Raw genomic sequence first — 21,972 nt, forward strand, 5'->3', positions numbered from 1 at the left:
GATACCTTGTAAATTGACACTTATTTTGAAAGCAATTTCTTAACCTTAAATATCTGAGTAATCTTTTTGTTTATTCTCAACAGGCCTTAATAAATAGGACCACCATATTGGATGGCAATTAACAATAGTCAAACGTAGAGATGTCTGTTGTTACCAATTTATTGAGATATGATTTACTTTCATCAATAATCTGTCAAAATAAATTATTCCAAAAAATTATTGCAGTTTACATAGAAACATAAAATTGACAGTTCTGTATTTATAACACACCCTATGCTAGGTGTGTAAATAATGATATTACTTTCTCTTAAGGTTTCTGAGTTTTAGCCCATTTTCTGGCCTTTGTTTCAAACTTGCAGGAAGACTGTGAGCGAGTCTTTCTAAGGCAGGCACTCCTGGTTTTTACAACCTGCTTGCTGTTCCGTTGCTGCTGTTTGTGCCCATGCCTAGGGTGTGTTATAATCTTTTTAAAGTCCTTACAGATGGAATCATACCTATTCTCAGGATCATTGTCGTCATCATCATCATCCACTGTGACAGGCACTGATTTAGATAAGGCTTCATCTCCTTGAGGGAAAAAAGTGTACTTAAAATTAGCTTTAAATAAGCTATATAATTAAAACCATGTAAAATAAAACTGAAAGCCAAAAACTTTAAAGCAGCGGGGTCTAAACTCTGGACTCCAAAATATGAGTAAAAAGCATTCTTATAGAAAACCTAACAGGTTATTTGTGAAGTGCCAGCAGTAAAATGATAAATAGCTGGACCTTATATATTTCAGAGTTCCTTCCCAGGGCACAAGGCTTTTAAAGTCCACCCTTCTCAGTAACAATTCTGTATAAACAGCCATCATATTAGCATAAGTTTCTTGCCACAATAACCTTCATACGGGTCCATTTTAATTTTGACGTTAACTGGTGCTGTATCTTCGAGGAATAGCAAAACCAGTATTAATATTTTGGTAGTAGCAAGTAATTTTAAAATGCAGTTGAATGTGTATGGTATTTGTGACCTGAGTTACCCAGAGATACAGTTCAGTACAGTAAAACTTATTTCTTATAAAAAGCTACATTTCTATATTTTGATTAAAAATCTAAAGAGGGCCGGGCAAGGTGGCTCACGCCTGTAATCCCAGCACTTTGGGAAGCCGAGGCGGACGGATCACCTGAGGTCAGGAGTTCCAGACCAGCCTGGCCAACACGGCAAAATCCCGTCTCTACTAAAAACACAAAAATTAACCAGGCATAGTGGTGTGTGCCTGTAATCCCAGCTACCAGGGAGGCTGAGGCAGGAGAATCACTTGAACCTGGGAGGCAGAGGTTGCAGTAAGCCAAGATCACACCACTGCACTCCAGCCTGGGTAACAACTCTGTCTCAAAAAAAAAAAAAAATCTAAAGAAGTTAAGATTTGGGCATTTTATTCTATATAAATTTTACTTCAAAAGAAAAACTGAAATATCAAACTGTAGGTTAATACTATGCATGCTTAAGTATTTCAGAAGTATGCTGATGTCTACCATTTAATTTGAAATGCATCAAAGATTTTAAGGGTATTATACTAAGTGAAAAAAGCCAATCTCAAAAGGTTATATACTTCATGATTCCATTTCAAAATAGCAAAATTACAGTGATGAAGAACAGATTACTAGTTGCCAGATGTCAGGAATGGAGGTAAGGACAGCAGTATCACAAGGGAGTCTTGTGATAATGGAACTGGTTTGATATATCGGGTGTGGTGGTGATTATACAAAGATACACATGTGGTACAACTGCATTGAACTATACTTATTCACACACAAATGAGTGCATGTGAAACTGGTAAAATCTGAATAAATCTTCAGCTTTCTGGTTTTGACACTGTACTAGAGTTACAAGATATTACCCTTGAGGGAAACTAAGTAAAGGGTATCTAAGACCTTCCTGTATTTTTTTTTTTTACAAATTCCTGTGGATTTATAATTATGCAAAATAAAAAGCTAAAAAGGCAAAAAAAAAAGATACACTGATGGATAGACAGAAGGATATATAGAGATGTTATCAAGAAAATACAGTAAAATATTAATGGTAGATGCTTTGGTGTATACTTAAATGTTTTTCACAATAAAATGTTGAAGAGAAATGGAGGAAAAAATCTATAAAGAAAACAGACACCTACAGGCTCAGGATAGAAATACACTAAATAAGGCCAGGCGTGGTGGCTCAAGCTTGTAATGCCAGCACTCTGGGAGGCTGAGGCGGGCGGATCACTTGAGGTCAGGAGCTCGAGGCCAGCCTGGCCAACATGGAGAAACCGCGTCTTTACTAAAAATACAAAAATTAGCCGATGTGGTGGCATGCACCTGTAATCTCAGCTACCTGGGAGCCTGAGGCACGAGAATCGCTTGAACCCGGAAGGCGGAGGTTGCAGTGAGCAGGGATTGCAGTGAGCCGAGATTGCACCACTGCACTCCAGCCTGGGTGGCAGAGTGAGACTCCAACTCAAAAAAAAAAAAAAAAAAAAGAGAGAGAGAGAGAGAGACAGAAGAGATTTCATAATATCCCAGCAAACTCACAATAAATATCTCATTCAAACAGACCAATCTTCAAATGAAATATAATTAGTAATAGTACTGTCACTCCCTCTTTACTACACCTTTCAAAATTTGACCTATCCTTTGAAGTTCAAATGCCAACTATTCTTCTAAGTATTTCCCCAAATATTTAAATAGTTCACTTGCCATTTATTGTGTAGCCCCATTATAGTTTGTTGTGTTTGTTGTTGTTTTTGTTTTGAGACGGAGTCTCGCTCTGTCACCCAGGCTGGAGTGCAGTGGCGTGATCGCGGCTCACTGCAATCTCCATCTCCTGGGTTCAAGCGATTCTCCTGCCTCAGCCTCCAAAGTAGCTGGGATTACAGGTGTGTGCCACTACAGCCGGCTAATTTTTTTTTTTGTATTTTTAGTAGAGATGGGGTTTCACCATGTTGGCCAGGCTGGTTTCGAACTACTGACCTCAGATGATCCACCCACCTTGGCCTCCCAAAGTGCTGGGATTACAGGCCCTGCTCTAGTTTTATATCTTTCTTCTGTTACATTTTTTAATGATTTCTCTATGTCTGTCTTGCATTAAACTGCAATCTCCTAGGACCATGTTCTTCATCTTGGTTATTCATGCCATTACCAAGCCCCAATTTCTAGGAAAACACTGTAGCTGTAATATGATACCCAAATACTGCGAATAAACTGGAATCCTCTAAACTCAATAGCGGGCAGGGTTTTTCTTTTAACTTTCTAAAACTGTGACCTAAAATTAAGTTAGACAGAGGAGTACATAAATTTAGCATGCTTATATAAGCATGTAAGTAAATTCTGAAGGAATATCATAACATTGGCTCACATGCAAACTTATCTTTAAAAACAGAACTTTTCATATAGCGCTTATTTTCAAGACACTCCTATTCTATTCTACTTGTTTCTATTGACAAGGCCCAATTTTTCACAGGTTAAATTCCCTAACAAATTTATCTTCTTTCTTATTTCATCCCAAATAATCAGCTTAGTCCCCAAAAATATCCAGGGTAAAGAAAATCTCAACAAGGCTTATTTCACCAAGCAGTTGAAGGATTGGCATTTGCTGAAGTGACGAATTCTCAAAGTTTCTCTTGATACACACCTGAGAAAAAGTTTACTCCCCATCAGCCTATTTGTCCTTAAGATCAAAGTTAAATAAATCAAAATGGAACACAGTGATCTAGATCAGTGCTGAGATAAGTAATTATCAAGAGATGCATCAATTGAGTATTTGCCATATATCACCATCCCTTCTTAAGGCCTAATGAATTCATATTAATTAATACACTAAATATTAATAATTCTCATCATGAGATGTGCATAACAGAAATTTTCATAGGTATCAATAAATCAAGTGAGATCTTAATTAGTAAAATACTTGAAATCAAACATATTGATTTCACCAGTGAAATTGTTTAATCACAGAAAACAATTTTCCAAAGTTTAAAAATAGCGAGACTAAGAAAAAAAGAGAGAAGATCCAAATAAATAAAACCAGAAATAAAATTAGCTCAGTGACATATAATTTTTAATGGACTTTTAACTCAATTTTTAAACACAATTTATTATTCTTAAACTCTAATCCTTAATAAGGATTTTCACAGCTAACCTAACAACTAAAACATTGATTTGACATCAAAGTAAATATTAGATTCTGTATTTTTAATATAAGTCCACAATCCCTTATATATAATTTTGAAATCTAAAACACTCTCAAAATGGAAAGTTTCTGTAAGAGGGTACCAAAGACAATCTGGCAGCAAAACCTGGTCTAAACTGCTTATTCTTTTAAATGTGAATCTTCAAATGTTTTGCTGCAGAAATACTATGTGTTTGATTATTTGGTGTTGCATCAGGCCCCACTGGAGCTTTTATAAAATATATAGTAACTGCTTTCTATTATTTTTCTAAAAACCAAAAAGTTGCAGATTCTGAAACACAGTAGACCCCAAGAATTTCAGGTAAGAAACTGTGAACTTGAAGTTACAATAGCCACACAAACAGAGCTCCATCTAGTCATCTGATATAGCAGAGCATTCAATTGAAGCACACACCATGCATATCACATGTGGTTTTCAAGTCAAGTCATAAGTACTCCATAAAAGAAATGTAAAGTTTTATTAAAAAACAAGATTTTGCTGGGCACAGTAGCTCATGCCTGTAATTCCAACACTTTGGAAGGCCGAGGTGGAAGGATTGCTTGATGCCAGGAGTTCAAGACCAGCCTGGGTAACATAGCAAGACCTCCTCTATAAAATTAAAAATTAAAATTTAAAAAATAGCCAAGATTCAAATTAATTCCATTAAAATCCAATTGGAATAAATTGAAAACTATAACATAAAAACTGAAAGGAAAAATTTTTAAATTCTACCTATGTTGGAAATACAATTTTACGTAAAACCCACTTTATAAAAATTTTCAAATAAATTCTGAGTATCCATAGAACTGACAGGTCTTACTGACTAAAAAAAAAGACAAATGACCAATACACATTTAATACACAACTGATTTTTAAAATAACTTCAATAATAAAAACTTATTTTTAAAATTATTTTTCATAAATTTTTAAAGATTAATTTTAACTAATTCATAAAAGTATTTTCATTCACCAGCTGACCCAAACTTTAATGTTCCTAGTACTCTACCTCATCAGGGTAGGCTAATCCAGCTAATGTTTGGATTTTCTTCCTTCCTTCATTTTGAGTGTTTTTAAAAGAAAAACATTTGTTCATGTCATTAGAAACTAGTTAATAAGCAACAACAAAGGGTTTTAATGAGGCAAATTAAAAATAATTAAAGGGGATTTCATGAGACACAAAGTTATCTGTTCAAACTTAAAAAGCCATATGCATGGCAGTTAAAATTTTGACACACCATGTCATACCAGTACCAAGCACTCACTTCCATTATATAACTAAATAGCTACTGAACCACTAGCACCAGTCTGCTTTTCTTTCTGCTCATTACTCCAGAGAAAAGCACTAAACATTCATAAAGAAATTTTGTCATTTACTCAACAAATTTGGGATCCCTGATACTGAATACTAGCAATGTTCAAAATATCTTCCAATGGCAGCATAAAAATAAATAAGGAAATTTTTTTAATAAACTCCTAAATAATTTTTAAGTGGTACTCTCCTAAGTAGTAACCCTAAATTTGATTAGCTTCAGGGAAAACTAAACAATGTAGAATTCAAGAGAGGGAAGTACAAATTATGAATTTTTTATTTATTTTTGCATACCTGAAGATTGGCAAAATCCAGTATGTGAAGATAGCACTAAATTTTCAGTCACAGGCTTAATTTTCTGTTCATCACTGCTTCCCTCACCTATAGAATTCTGATCATCATCTTCTATATCAGAAGAAGATGAGGATGTAATGTCAGCTTGCTTCCTTTTAGTGCTTGTTCTTAGGGAGTTTCTCTTTTTCTCCTTGACAATGACTGCCTTCTTTTTAGATGAAGTTCTTTGCTTCTTCTTTTTATTATCTTCAGAACTTTCCTCACCATCGGATGATGATGAGCCACTTTGTATTTCCTTAGTATTTCTCTTTGAACTTAAATTTCTTCTTTCCCTCAATTCTATTCTTTTCAGTCTCTTATCAGAAGAGTTACAACCATCTTCTTTCGTGGAATATTTCTCAGTATCAGATGATGAACAATCTTGTCTCTTCCTTGAACTCTTTCCAAGCAACTTGCACCTTTTCTTCTCTCTACCATATGCACCATTCGTACTCTTTTTATCCTCTGAAGAGTCACAACTATCTCCTTTCCCTGTTGACTTCTCAGCATAATCAGATAATTCATCCTTCTTTTTAGAAGTTTTATCTCTTATTTTTTTACTTTTCTTTTCTCCATCAGTTGTTTCATTCTTAATTTGTTTTATGCCCTTAGGAAAATGACAAATTTCTTCTCGCTCAGCTAACTTTTCAGTGCCATCAGATGAAGATTCATACTGTTGTTCCATTTTAATTACTTTTTTCTTAAAGTCTGAAGTTTTCTTTTTTTCTTCAGTTCCCTTTTTGCTCTGCTTTTTATCATCTTCAGAAGTTTCATCACTCTGGTCTTTCTTTAGGAATTTCTCCGCAATATCAGATAAGCCATCCTGTACTTTTTTACATGTCTTGGTTTTGAGATGCTTGCTCTTTTCTTTAGTTTCAGCAACTTTTCTAACTTCCAAAGAAGTAAAACTCTCCTCTTTCCCAGAAAGCTTATCGACACCATCAGTGGAAGCACTTGCTTGCTGCTTCTTAGGAAGTCGATCTCTTAATTCCATGATGGTCGTGTCTTTATCAACTGTGCCTTCTGCTGAAAAGAAATTCTCTCTCTCTTGTTTCCTTTCAGCATCATCAGATGATCCTTCTTGCGAGGTCTTCAAACTTTTGTGCCCTTGATTATCCATTCCTTTTTTGCTGTGTTTCTCATCTTCAGAAGAGTCAAAATCTTTTGTATTTGGAATTCTTTTTTTGGTGGTTCTGGCAGCACCAATTTTACTCATGCTCTTTATCTCTTTTTCTAATTCTGAGTCATAATTAGAAGACTCAGACTGGGTTTGCCGTTTCTTTTTAGAAATTATAGAGCTCTTAGCTGATTTGCCCTTTTTAGTATCAAAATCTGAGCCAGATGTAGAACTTTTTCGTTTCCTTTTTCCTTTATCATCTTTCCCCGCCTGAGTCTTTAAATCATACAAAGTCTTATGGTTTGTATGAATTTCATTAATATCAGTATCTGAAGAAGAACTGTGACTCATCCTGCTTACCTCTTTGAGGATTGCTAGCATTTCATCAGAATCTGAATTTTGATCCACAGTCTCTGATTGCTTAGATTTTGGCAATTTATTAGGTTTAGGATTATCTATAGCACTGTCAGAAGAATTCCGCTTATCCTTTTTTCTCACTGGAACTGATAGTTTTTGTTTCTCCTTAACTGTTTCATTACATTCTTCATCTGAATTAGATGTTACAGGGTTGGTTTCTGTCTGTCGCCTCAAGGGTGTAGTCTTTACACGTGGGGATCTTCGAAGATCAGATTCCTCTAAAAGTAATGAAACTTCGTTTTCAACCAAATGCTCATTATCAGTGTTTTCCTGTCCAAGTCCACATTTCTCTAACTTGGGGTTCAGACCACAACTTTTATAGCCATCTTTATCTTGTGGAACTTCCTGACAATCAGCACCTTTAATTGGGGAATTAGAAAGGGAAACAGGAGTGAGTTTAACATATAATTCTTTTGTTACTTTAGCTGTAGTTTTTGATTTAATACCTCCTCTGTTGTCTTTTGAAGAAATATTTAATTTTACAGATGAACTCTCCAGTTCTTGTTCAGTTCCACTGCTGCCATCCCCTTGATGATCAACTGAACTCTGAACTTCCATAGCAGTCTCAAGATTCTCAAAAATGTCTTCTGGAACTGAGGAAGGAACAGACACAATATCCATGTCTAAGTCTTCAGAAGTGTTGGCAGGTTCATACTGAGGTTCTTCTTTTCTATCAGATTTCTTATGTTCACTACCGGTACTTTTATTTGCTCTTTGTCCCTCTGTTGGAACATTCTGATCCATGTGCTCACTATCTACCTGTTTTCTTGAAAGTTTAGCTTCTGACTTTGAAATATCCTTCTTTTCCAAAGCACAAGGTTTTTCTCCTTTTCGTGCTTTTGTTTCAAACTTAGCATCTATGACTTTATGCTCTTTGGTATTTTTCTCTTTGTTTACAGCATCCATCGCTCGAAACTCCAAATTTAAGTCTTCTTCCAATGCAAGATGAGCCTTCTTAATATCAGCCAACACAGACTTAAAAGCCTTAAGCTGACGTAATTTTGTAGCAGAATTGATTTCTGAGTTATCTGTTGCCTGCTTTAAAAATTTAACATAACTGGAGTTCATGTTGGCTGTGGTCTCAATCAGTTTTTTTGCCTTCTTAATCATCTCTTTGGGCACAATTAGTGCAGAATAAGAGTAGGTTACAGAGCCAGAACAGGAATCATCTAATTTCTTTTCTTCTCCATTACAATTTGAACTAGTCTTCTTTGGAGAAAATCTGGATGTATGTTCATATACTTTATTACTCTTTTCACTGTCAACTTTTATCTTCTTCTTATTTTGCTGCAACAACTGTTCTAAATTCTCAAATACGCTGTTACATGCAGTGACCAAGTCCAACAAAGGTTCTGGGTGACAAATGTAGCAATACCATTGGTTGTTTTCATCCATTATTGTGGACAACTCCTTTCGACCAAGGTTGCGTAGAATGCATTTCTTGCAGAAAGCATTATGGCAAAAGTCACAACAAATCAAGTTTCCACCTTCCGCACACCATCTGAAATGTTTTAAAGATTAAAACATTATTCCCTTCTTTCAGGAAACTGAAAAGATATGTAAAAAAATAAAAATAAACATTATTCCCAACAAAACTCATTTTAATCTCTTCGTTATAATGCAATTTAAATTTTACTGCCAGTAATTTTAGTGGTAATTTAGGTCATCTGCTTACTCTTTATTAGAAACTTAGACATAAACCCAGGGTTTTATGGAAAAGAACAATCTTTCATTAAAGACATCAATGATGATACTATGAAAGACAAACCTCATAAATGATTATGTAACAATTCCTCCCAAAAGTAGGAAACACTGAATGTTAGCTCATCTATATTACCTACCTACATTGTTCATCCATTCCATCTGAGTCACGGCTAATATCATCACTCATGTAATACTTAAAGCAATTCTATTAAAAGAAAAGAGGAAGGGGAAATTTAATTCAAAATTGATAACATTCATAAAGGACAAAAACTTTATTTTTTTAAGTAATTAAAAACACTGGGGAAAATCTCCAGGACACTGGTGTGGGCAAAGATTTCTTGAGCAATATCACACAAGCTCAAGCAACCAAAGCAAAAATTGGCAAATGAGATCACATCAAGTTAAAAAGCTTCTGCACAGCAAAGGATACAATCAACAAAATGAGAAGACAACCCACAGAATGGGAGAACATTTTGCAAAGTGCCCATCTGACAATGGATTAATAACCACAATATATAAAGAGCTCCAACAATTCTATAGGAAAAAATCGAATAATCCAATCAAAAAATGGGCAAAAGATTAGACTGGACATTTCTCCAAAGAAGACATACAAATGACAAACAGGCATATGAAAAGCTGCTCACCATCATTGATTATCAGAGAAATGTTAATCAAAACTATAATAAGATATCATCTCACCCCAGTTAAAATGGCTTATATCCAAAAGACAGGCAATAACAAATGCTGGCAAGGATGTAGAGAAAAGGGAACCCTTGTATACCGTTGGTAGGAATGTAAATGAGTACAATCACTATAGAAAACAGTTTGGAGATTCCTCAAAAAAACTAAAAATTGAGATACCATATGATCCAGCAATCCACCTGCTGAGTATATACTCAAAAGAAAGGAAATGAGTATATCAAAGAGATACTGGCACTCCTATGATTGCTGGGCCACTGTTTACAATAGCAAAGATTTGGAAGCAACCTAAGTGCCCATCAACAGATAAATAAATAAATAAAATGCGGTACATACACACAATGGAGTACTATTCAGCCATAAAAAGAATGAGATCCTGTCACACGCAACAACATGGAAGGAAGTGGAGATCATTATGTTAAGTGAAATAAGCCAGGCACAGAAAGACAAACATTGCATGTTGTCACTTATAAGTGGGATCTAAAAATCAAAACAATTGAACTCATGGATGAACTAATGAAGGATGTCATGAAGGACAGTTACAAGAAGCTGGGAAAGGTAGTGAGGGGATAGGGAGGAGGTGGGGATGGTTAATGAGTACAAAAAAATACAAAGAATAAGACCTACTATTTAATAGCAAAATAGGGTGACTACAGTCAATAGCAACTTAATTGTACATTTTTAAATAACTTAAAGAATGTAATTAGATTGCTTGTAACTCAAAGGATAAATGCTTGAGGGGATGGATACCCCATTTTCCACGATGTGCTTATTTCACATTGCACACCAGTATTAAAACATCTCATGTATGCCATAAATATATATACCTACCATGAACCCACAAAAATTTTAAAAATAAAAACAATTTTTTTTAAAAAAAGGGAGTATGTGTGCATGTTTCAGAGACTCAAAGCAAAAACACTGCACTACCCCAGCCGGGCGCAGTGACTCATGCCTATAATCCCAGCACTCTGGGAGGACAAGGAGGGTGGATTACCTGAGGTCAGGAGTTCAAGACCAGCCTGGCCAACATGGCGAAACCCAGTCTCTACTAAAAATACAAAAATTAGCTGGGCGTGGTGGCAAGCGCCTGTAATCCCAGCTATTCTAAAGGTCGAGGCAGGAGACTCACTTGAACCTGGAGGCAGAGGTTGCAGTGAGCCAAGATCACGCCACTGCACTCCAGCCTGGGCAACAGAGTGAAACTCTGCCTCAAAAATAAATAAATAAATAAATAAAATAAACACTGCTACCCACTACCCAATGTCTGTGTTTTCCAGACATCTAACTATCTCAAGAATTAATGCCTTGAAACAGATTTCCATACACTCAAGTACCACTATTCCTTATTTAAAAGTTTATAAAAGATTTTTGGCTGGGTGCGGTGGCTCATGACTATAATCCCAGCACTTTGGGAGGCTGAGGTGGGTGGATCACTTGAGGTCAGGAGTTCAAGACCAGCCTGGCCAACAGGGTAAAACCCTGTCTCTACTAAAAATACAAAAATTAGCCAGGTGTGGTAGTAGACACCTGTAATCCCAGCTACTTGGGAGGCTGAGGCAGAAGAATCGCTTGACCCAGGAGGTGGATGTTGTGGTGAGCCAAGATCATGCCACTGCACTCCAGCCTGGGCAGTAGAGCAAGACTCTGTCTCAAAAAAAAAAAAAAAGTTTACAAAAGATTTTAGTAAAGCTAATTTCTGGTCTCATACAACTAGCTACTAAAGCTCTACATAAAAATGTATTAGATGTGGGTACTTAGCAATTTTAATAGCCACCATATACAAACAGCTACTATGTATACAGCTAAACAATTAATCTATATTATCTTTAAATATCAAAATACCTACCATGCAAGGTAGGACATATTATGAGAGAAAAGGCTAACTTTCATTAATATGTAAATAAATCTAAAGTCATACAACTAGTAAGAGGCAAAGCTGTTATTCAAATCCAAGTTTGACTGACTTCAGTCTTTCCAGTGGGACTGCAGAAAGGGAAAAGGTGCTCACTGATACAAACTACAGATTAGTGAAATGGCCTAGGCTCAACAGAGTGGTTCTTGAAAAAAGACAATCATATAGATAAGAAAACAGAAAGGCAAATACATGTCACAAATCCAGCAATATTAGATTCTACTGTCACAATTTAAAACAAAACTCTCCAATACATACCCTAGATAGGCCCCTGGCTGAACTGAATTCAAGGAAAGGAGGGATACAAATTGCTAAAGAACAAAGTACAGTTCATTTAAGCATGTCTGAATCTATCAAAAATTCATGCAAGATCTAGAGCTAGAATTCCCAGGAAAACATGGCCTGCCACTGCATTTCAAAGGCAGCTTTTTATTGGGAAACAAACTAACATAGGATTAATCTTAGCAGGAATATGAGTTAAGAAAACCATAACCTTGACATTTATAGGTAGGTAGGTAGTTACCGAGACGAAGTTTCCCTCTTGTTGCCCAGGCTGGAGTACAATGGTGCAATCTCGACTCACGGCAACCTCCACCTCCCAGGTTCAAGCGATTCTCCTGCCTCAGCCTCCCAAGTAGCTGGGATTACAGGGACCCGCCACAATGCCCAGCTAATTTTTTGTATTTTTAGTAGACACGGGGTTTCACCATGTTAGCCAGGCTGGTCTCGAACTCCTGACCTCAGGTGATCCACCAGCCTCGGCATCCCAAAGTGCTAGGATTACAAGCATGAGCCACCGTGCCGGGCCCACATTTATAGATATTTAAAATTAACTCCAAGGTATTACTAACAAAAAAGTGGCACAGACTGTTAAAATTATAACCAACATATAAAAAACATTTTTAATTCTATCATCTCCAAGTTATGTCAAAACCCTGCTCCACATAGATAGTTTACATTTGGGGAAGTAGGATATATAAGGGGAAAGACTATAAAACACAAACATTACACACATCCACTCTTAAGATTTTCAAACACACCAAGCTCTCCCTCAACCACCAGTATCTGAATACTATGTTGCCTCTTCCCAGAACATGATGAACCAATCTCACTTACCAGGCTAATTCTTATTCATATTTCACATATCAGCTTCCCACTAGAAAGCCATCCAAATCCTACTTACACAGGCTTCCGGTGTGCTCCCATAATCACAGTATCTCCCCTATCATGACACTTAGGCTTTGTATGTCTATTTTCCCCACTACAATAGAAGTCTTCTAAGGGCAGATACCATTTCCATCTTTCTTCAAGACTGTGCCCTCAAAGGCCTGGTATATGGTAAGCATTCAAATATTTATGGTATGAAATATCAACAGATCATTACATACCTTACAAATAAGAACTTGCAATGAAGGGTGTCTATAAATGGAATCTTTTTGAAAATGATTGACCTGTTGTCCACAAGCAGTGCAGCTCACAATCCCATGAAGCCCATCTTCTAGGAGAAAGGAGTGGCTATTATTCACACATTTACACACAGAAAAAGATACTTACTTTAGTCAGCATTTTGTAACTTTTGTATTAGAAATGAAATACCTCATAATCCTTAGAAAAATGGCATATTGGACACAAGTAAAAAAGGTTAATATTTTATCGACTTACTAAGCACATGACAACCTTGGAAATTCCAAGTTACAAATCCTAATTGTTTCCTTTTACAGATGCAAATGCCATTTTTTACAACTCAAAGTAACATTAAGAGAACCCATAAAAAGTTCTAAAACTAGGGGCCAAGAGCTCTTTTTTATTTTGTTATTGCTTTGTAAATAAATTCAGTATCAGTCCTTAAAGAATGGGGAAGTAGGTGACGTATATGGAACAGATTCTTTTGCAATCCTATACTTAAGTATGCCATAAAGGTTTTTATTCTCAAAGTGGAATTATCTGCACAGACACTATCAATATGGTATGTAAAAACTTGGTAATTTTATGATATTACCAATTTCCTTCCTAATATTTACTTCAGCAGTATCCATAATTGTCATTAACCTGCCTTTTTTCTACGTGTACTCCACTATCCACTCCATATCAACACTGTCTACTATTTCCAAATAAAGACAAACAAGGCATTGCAGGTGTATCTATTTTGGCAGCAAAACATCAGAACGACTGGGGGAAAAAGGCAGAGTCCCATCCTGTACTGTCTCCTGAAAAACAGACTGAAGAAAACCTACAGAAACCTCTCCAGCCTCCCTCTTGTCCCTAGTTCTGCTAAGGCAGTATTTCACACCCTGAGCTAAACATTAGAGTCATCTGAAGAATCTTTTTAAAAACAGCCATTCCCACCCCTAAAACACTGAATTAAAATCTCTCAGACATTTTCTTAAAGTTTCAAAGATGATCCTGATGTGCAACCAAGACCTTGATCAAAATAAGATGGTAGATTATAATTCAGAAGAAGTCACTCAAAATGCTTACATTCACAAATAAAAAGGAAACAACTAAAAAACAAATTGGCTCCATCCTTAAATAAAAAACAAAACATCACATATATTTCTCACCCTTTTAATTTTCTCTTTTGGGTTTCTGTTAGGTTTAAGGTCCAAAGCACCATGGACCCAAATATTATCATGAATATTTTTATTTGTAGAAACTTTAAAAAAATTTTAAGAGCTAGAGTCTCACTCTGTCACCTAGGCTGGAATGCAATGGTGCAAATTCAGCTCACTGCAGCCTCTACCTCCCAGGCTCAAGCAATCCTCCTACCTCAGCCTCCTGAGTAGCTGGGACTACAGGCATACACCACCACACCCAGCTAATTCTTTTTAAAGACTGGGTCTCACTGTGTTGCCCAGGATGGTCTCCAACTCCCAGGCTCAAGCAATCTTCTGGCCTCAGCCTCCCAAAGTGCTGGGATTACAGGTGTGAGCCACCACACCTAGCCAGAAGCTAAAAATTTTAATGTATAAGAACACCATCATACTTTTTTAGAAGATAATAGTAAACTTGAAGGTTTGCTATTTATGTTGCTAATATTTTTATTTATGTTTTTTTTTTTTATTTTAAAGATGGGGTCTCAATCCATCACCCAGACTGGGGTACAATGGCACAATTAATTATAAGTCACTGTAGCCTCAAACGCCTGAGCTCAAGCAATCCTCCCATCTCAACCTACCTAACAGCAGGCATTACAAGTCTAATGAATTATAATTACATTATTTACAAACACCAGTTTGATCTTGGGTATTCATATATTCTGTATTTGTTTTAACAGAAACAAATACACCACAGCATACTTTTTCATTTCAAATAATGATTTCATTCAGATAAACTAACAAGATAAATAAAATATAGAATCTGAATGTTCATCCAGTGTTAAGTAATACTTACTAAGCATCTTCTATGTGCTTTGGTGCATATATCGCTCAAGAATTAAACAAAACTAGGTAATTCTTTGGAAATTTTCTCCCACATGTGCACAAGGAATCAAATATAAGGATATTCACCACAGCACTAATTAGAAAATTAGAAAATGAAAAATTGGGAATAACTTCCTATGTGGGAAATGAATAGTGGCTTATTGATACAACATAATTCTATAGAGCAATGAAAAATAAACAAACTAGATGTACATTTACTGACATGAATACAATTCAAAAACAATGTTAAATGAAAAACGTTCCCAAATGATATACACAGCATATTATTTTGTTATACTTTTAAATGAAAAATGTTTTATGAATACATATATAAAATACATAGAAAAACATGCACACACATGCACATGCATAAAACTTCAATATAATCATTACCTGTGGGGTGGGAAGAAGGGGAAATGGATGAGAGTAGGACTGAACCAATATTTTACTTAAGTGAGATCTGAAGCAAATATGGTAAAATGTTGAAATGTTACTTTATGTACTTGTTGCTGTATACATGTTTAAATTTTTTATTTTTAGTTATGAAATATATTTAAAATTGTAACACAGGGTATAAATGGAAAAGAGGCATTTTCATTTCTGAGCTCAATAGATTTTAATGGTTTTAAATAGAACAAAATTATTGTGTCATATAAAAAAGTTAGGTGTAAAATATACTTTCTAACAATTAAACTAGGAAGAGAATGTCAAAATAGGGTATGATACTGAAAACTTTTTTAAAAAATCAGCTCCTGAAATGTTAACTTTAGCCATATCTTTGTGTTATAATATTATTCCAAATCAATATAAGACTTCATATATAAAGTTTACATTCTTGACAGTTTCGTAAGTTAGGCTTCAATTTTGGAACTACCTTTCTTAAAAAGTTTAAATATTAACTACACCAATTCAGTATTTCAGATCACCAATTTATCTATATATGTGTATATAAAGTAAACCTAGTGTTAAATTTCCTGTGTGATTTCTGACAGCTTAAAAATGTAACAAATCATTAAGATGAAAATAGACGTGAAAGATTTAAGAGCTACTGATGGCTATAAATGTATGTATTCCCTTAAGCGTGATATCAAAACATTCCTAAACAGAACATTCAATAAAATGTTCCTGAACCTTATCAGCTGAGACCAAATGCCAGCAGCATACCAAAGTGGCACTAGGAATACCCTCATCAACAACAGTGGTTCTTTTATTCTTTCAGCCCTTATCCACATTTCAGACACTGACTGCTACAGGGTCCCTTCCCCAAAAAAAACACCACTTAGACACTCTGTACACTAAGTGTACACAATGCAGAACACTTAGTTATTTGTCTTCTCTAGAGAACCTATGATCAGAGGAAAGAAACTCTTACTACTGATCTTCACCATCACTTTCTAATTGAGGATTCTCTTAAATTTTAAGACTATTACCTTAGCTTTAATGAGCTCTGTTGCTGCAATGGCAGTTTCCCTACCATGAACTAGATTCTCAGAAAGATTCCTTATGCTCAAAAGGAGTTGACTACCTTTGTGGACAAAAGATTAAATAATATTTCCTTTATTTTTGCCAACAACCTTACAAATTATTTAATCGGAAAACGAATATATAAAATATGTTATAATAATAGACATATTTTACTGGTTCCAGCAAGATAATCATAGCGTTAAAATAAAAATCTACACAAAATTTCACCAAGAACTTCACTATAATTTCACAATTATATAATCCAATCAATATTAAATGGATATGCTTTCACTACACTTCTACTTAGAAATTTAGTGTCATGTTCTATCATTTGGAGATTCATTCCTTTTATAGTTATGAATTCTGGCTCTATTAAGCTGCCCCAAAATATATATAGGCACCATTTAAGAATCACACACAAACAAGTGGGACACATAGTCCACTATTATTTCTAAATGAATCCTTCTGATACAAACTTTTTATAGATGGTTAGCCAATATTAGAGAGAGAGAGAGAGAGTGTGTGTGTGTGTGTGTGTGTTTTAATTTTTTTGAGACAGGGTCTCACGCTGTCATCCAGGCTGCAGTGCAGTGGTGTAATCATGGCTCACTGCAGCCTCAATCACCTGGGCTCAAGTGATCCTCCCAACTCAGCCTCCAGAATAGCTAGGACAACAGGCATGCGCTGCTATGTCCAGCTGATATTTTTATTTTTTGTAGATATGGGGTCTCACCATATTGCCCAAGCTGGTCTCGAACTCCAGGACTCAAGTAATTCTCCTGCCTTGGCTTCCTAAAGTGCTGGTATTACAGGTGTGAGCCACCACTCCCCACCATTTGTGTGTTTAAGGGAGGATAGACAGACAAAGGGAGAGGTGCCTCTGGAAGACAGAGGGAGGGTTATCAGCTCTAGCTCCCTACTCCTTCCTACTTATGTCCATGTTGCTGTTCTTAGATTAGTGGATTTGAAACTTCAGTGTACACAAGAATAAACTAGAGTACATTCTTGACCTCATCAACAGAAATTCTAATTTGTGAGGAGTGGAGTCAAGGGACTTGCATTTATAATACCCCAACTAATACTAGTGCAGATGTACGTCACTCTATGCAACTCTAAATATATAAAGTTACCTGTAGGCCACAGACAAGATTTTGCATGAATCTAAAATTCTTTTAGGGTTGGGGGGAAAACATAGTATTATGGCATATATGTATTATAGAACATGTGGAAGAAGGAAATGCTACGCTTCTTGAGATAACTTAACAGCCACTGAAGGCAAAGGTGTTTCGATAAATGGTGTTTAACCTTTTCTGCTTCAGAGCTCAGAGAGAAACAGAAGTTATATTTAAGTAGTGCTTTTAATAAACAAAAGGCAGAAAAGTGGAGGTATTTTTAGTAAGCATATCAGATTTTCCAATATGGTCATAAACAGCAATTTAAATTCATGTTTCATTTTCACTTGTATTTACCTCCGCGTTTTTTGAGATTTTCAGTTTTCATTTTACTTCTGCTTCTAAATTCAGGCCCTTTAAAATCATCTTTGTCTTCATTCAGCACTGGCTCTGGCTGTACAATCACTGTACCTAGAATGATTTCATTTAAAAAACCATTACACATATTAAATGTGCAAGTGAAGTACAAGACTTCAGTTCAGATAAAGCCAACATTGCTGGTACATAGTTTCTTTCAAGCTTTAGATATTGGTATAAGGACCTCACAAAAGTAAATAAAACAGGGAAATAGTAAAAGGGCCAGGTGTCAACAATCAGTTTATTTGTTGAAATATAGTTCATAAAAACAGGAAAGGGAGGTATTATGGAGTGATTACAAAAGAAATGTGTGAATCAAATAGAAAGCCTCAACCCAGTTCTGAATTTTTATAGTGCCTATCACAAAAGCTGTTATGAATATGAACATCTATGCTAAGCCGTAAAGAATTCATAAAATATGTGGTTCAGAGGGAAAAAATTTTTAAAGACATCCTATTTTCATAATCCAAATCATAAACTCAGAAAGATTTTTAAGGATAGTTTTATATTGCAAGGGAGGGGTATTGGTGGGGGAAATGAAGTTCATTCTATTACTCCTGTATCTATACTGCAGCATTTCCCAACTGGTATGTCAAAGTTTCACTACTCTGTAAAGTCCTTAAAGAGTTTTAACAGATTAAGATACTTTAGCTGAAGTACCCTAACAATAAATTGTAGAATGAGATCATTTGTTGATCCCTATGTTAATATTTTAGAAAGAATGTCCTTCCTTAACTATAAAACATGTGAATTGAAGAGAGAGGCTATCAATTTAAGTTTTCATTAGTTCTCTCAAGAGCAAATAAGACAGGCAGAGTAAAAAGGGTTTAGGTTTCAATGTTTACCTACATTGCTGGGCTTAGTAATTGGCTATCATTGGCAACAATTAAGGAAGAAAAAGCAGGTGGTCACCAGGGGCTTTCTCTGAAATATGGCTCTATGTTATTCAACAAGCAAATTTTGATAAGTTATAGCATCTAGTTGGTAAATGAGTTTCTGAGTCTCTGAAAGGGTGGGGGGGCGGAGAGGACACAGATGATTGAGATTTTACAGATTGTAGTAAAATTAAATAATCCCCACCAAAAAAAACTTATTCACAACAATCATTGCATGTATACACTCTCAGAGAAGCCCCAGCATTTGAAAAGAACTAAAGATTTTAAATTAACAACAACAACAAAAAAAAAAAACTGAATTCTCCCTAGATTTCTTTTAGGGAGAATTGGAAGCAAAGCAGCAGAGTGAAAAGAGCACTCACTAGGCTTTGGATTCAAGCAGACCTGGGTTGAAATCTTAGCTTCTTAATTTAAAGCTGAAAAAGTTCCTTGGGTTCTGAATTTGTTCCTTTATCTCTACAAGCAAAATAATAACTACCTTACAGTGTTGTTTTGAGGATTAAAGGAGTTAATTCTGTAAGAGCCTGGTACTTATACATACTCAATAAATATTACAACAATAATATAAACACCCAAATTTAATCTTATGAAACGGGTCTGTTTTTGTTTTGGTCTGACAGAATTAGGCACAGTTCAGGTTAGTAACATCATATGCTGACTTTCTTCCACAGTACAATTAAAACAAAAGTTTGAATTCGTATTTCTTACATCATAAACACTCCCAGTGACAACCACTGAGAATGTAAAAATCCAAAGTAAGTCACCACCTATGGGACTTAGACTCCCATGTTAGTTGTTTCTGCCCTTGGCCACCAAAACCATTATATAAAATTGTCATAAATGATTTGCAAAGCTAAGTAAGTGGTAGGCCCCTCTCTCTCTTCTTTCATTAATTTCCTTTCCTCATTTCATTTATCACCTTTTGTAACTTCTAATTTATCCTAGTCAAGGGAAGTCCCATCCCTCCTACCTGCTGTATTTTTTAAACTTCCATAATTTGAAAATATGTCATAAAAACATAGACAGGGAACAAGGTTTAATAAGCAATGCTGTAAAAGATCTATGAGAATGAATTTGAAAAATCTGCCAAGAGACTACAACATATTATTTAACAAAGAAAAAAATCTAAAATTTGACTCTTTGAACCAAGTCCCCTGTCATTCTCATCATCCAATTATATTGCTCTCAGACTTGAGCTATGAAGAGTCCAAGATATTCATTTGGCTATTTTTCCCCATTCTTATTAACAAGGTTTTATGGTTAGAACTTCAACAGTTGAGAGGTATGTGACAAAGTTTTTTAAAAAAGATAACGGCAAGAAATACAACTAAATCTATCTATGATAGTTAACTTCAGCTTTTAGCCTTAGGGAATTTAAGAATGCAGTAAGACTAAACTAGACTGTAAATGATTTTTTTTTTAAGTTTTCAGGAACAGTCATTACATTTTTATATAAAGCAAGCACATTAACATTGACTGAACCAAAACCTAATATATTAAATTTTTAAACCTGCTTACACATTGAAATATAATTTGGAAACTAAAGCCCCTTGTCTAAAACTCAAAGGAAAGAAAAAAATAGATTTCATTCTTTACAAAACTAACTGAATATTCCAAATTTTTAACTTCAATAACACACATTATCATTGTCATACAAATATATTTCTAGACAACCACTAGGAAAATGCCATGTTTGGTCTTTTGTACATAGCTAACAGTAATCAAGTTCCAATTTTATAAAAATGGTGTTTAAAAATTCATTTCAACTTTAACTTCATGAAAAATTAACACACATTACCTTTTGGCAAGCTTTGCATAGTAATATCATTTTCTGAATTTTCATTAGACGCATCTTCATTTACAGTTTCATCATCCAAAGGTTTTTCATCATCTGATTCTACATACTTTGTTACAATTGAAGGTTTCCTATGAAAGAATAAAGTTCATAGAATTATGAACGTTTCTGACAACTGGAACAATATCCAAAGAACATAAATAACATGTTGAGATTGAGCAGTGGGTCTCAACCAGGACGCACATCAGAATCACCTAGGGAAGCATGTATGTCTATACTACATCACTGAAGATTATGATTCAGTAGGTCTGGAGCAGGACCAAGGCACATGCATTCTGAAAAAGCTACCAGGGAGACCTTGGAGGACACTCTTCTTTAAGAATCACTACTTTAGAGAATAAATTAATATCAAGCAAGCTTGGTTTTTAAGCGACATTCCCACTGGTTAGAAACAATGAAAGCCCAATAGACTAAGCGGCAAACTTCTAATAAGAATTATACTGCATAGTATATTGGGTACTATATTACGTTAGAAAAGTTTCAGTTTTTATGTATGACTTGAGTTGACAATTTAGCAGAAAAAAAGTGTTTTTTACCACTTTTTTCTCCTTATAACTTACAACTATAATGACTAACTCCCCATCCTAGACAATTTCATATAACCCAAAAAACCCACTGCCTCATAAGGCATTCAACAATTATTTTCTCCTTTTTCAAAGACATATATTGTCTAATGAAATAAACTACATATTGCAAGGGCCACTAATATATAATAAATCCTTTAAAAACCCTTTAAAATTCAAAGTTAGAACAAATAATAATTGTTGAAATCAGGTGATAGATACAAAGGGATTCATTACATTATGCTAATCATTTTCAAATATGTATATTTGTATAGAATAGTTAACTCAGAATAGTGCTTGACATGAGTTCAGAAAAAATATGGTTTTAGAAACAGAAAACAACCTGAAAAAGAAAGTAACTTTTTGTCCCTTCAACATCAACCAACCTCTTTGATCGTGACGATCCTGAAGACTTGGATTTTTCTGAAGAGCTAGTTCCCTAGATGTGAGACATAAATATAAAAGTGAATAAAACTCTCAAAACAGCATCCCTACAATTAGCTATTTCCCTATAGCAACTTCAATACAGTGATACAATGAGATGCTATTTATGTGCCTAGAAT

At 35.1% G+C, this 21,972-nt stretch overlaps 1 protein-coding gene across 9 annotated transcripts in view; it reads right to left on the reverse strand.

The window, feature by feature from the left end:
- The window catches only part of ATRX (ATRX chromatin remodeler), a 295,245-nt gene that overhangs the window by 178,354 nt on the left and 94,919 nt on the right, over window positions 1-21,972 (reverse strand). For 2 of the 9 annotated variants that reach the window (XM_055268552.2, XM_063634670.1), the window contains exons 4-10: window positions 21,796-21,848; window positions 20,790-20,917; window positions 18,036-18,149; window positions 13,072-13,181; window positions 9,207-9,274; window positions 5,793-8,866; window positions 495-567 (exon numbers count right to left, since the gene is read on the reverse strand). In XM_055268552.2, the coding sequence (XP_055124527.1) occupies window positions 495-567; window positions 5,793-8,866; window positions 9,207-9,274; window positions 13,072-13,181; window positions 18,036-18,149; window positions 20,790-20,917; window positions 21,796-21,848 (3,620 nt within the window). The remainder of the gene's footprint in view (window positions 1-494; window positions 568-5,792; window positions 8,867-9,206; window positions 9,275-13,071; window positions 13,182-18,035; window positions 18,150-20,789; window positions 20,918-21,795; window positions 21,849-21,972) is intronic. The other 7 variants (XM_055268554.2, XM_063634669.1, XM_055268553.2 and 4 more) reach the window with 7 other exon arrangements.

The sequence above is a fragment of the Symphalangus syndactylus genome, chromosome X (assembly GCF_028878055.3).
Source record: "Symphalangus syndactylus isolate Jambi chromosome X, NHGRI_mSymSyn1-v2.1_pri, whole genome shotgun sequence".
Lineage (NCBI taxonomy): Eukaryota > Metazoa > Chordata > Mammalia > Primates > Hylobatidae > Symphalangus > Symphalangus syndactylus.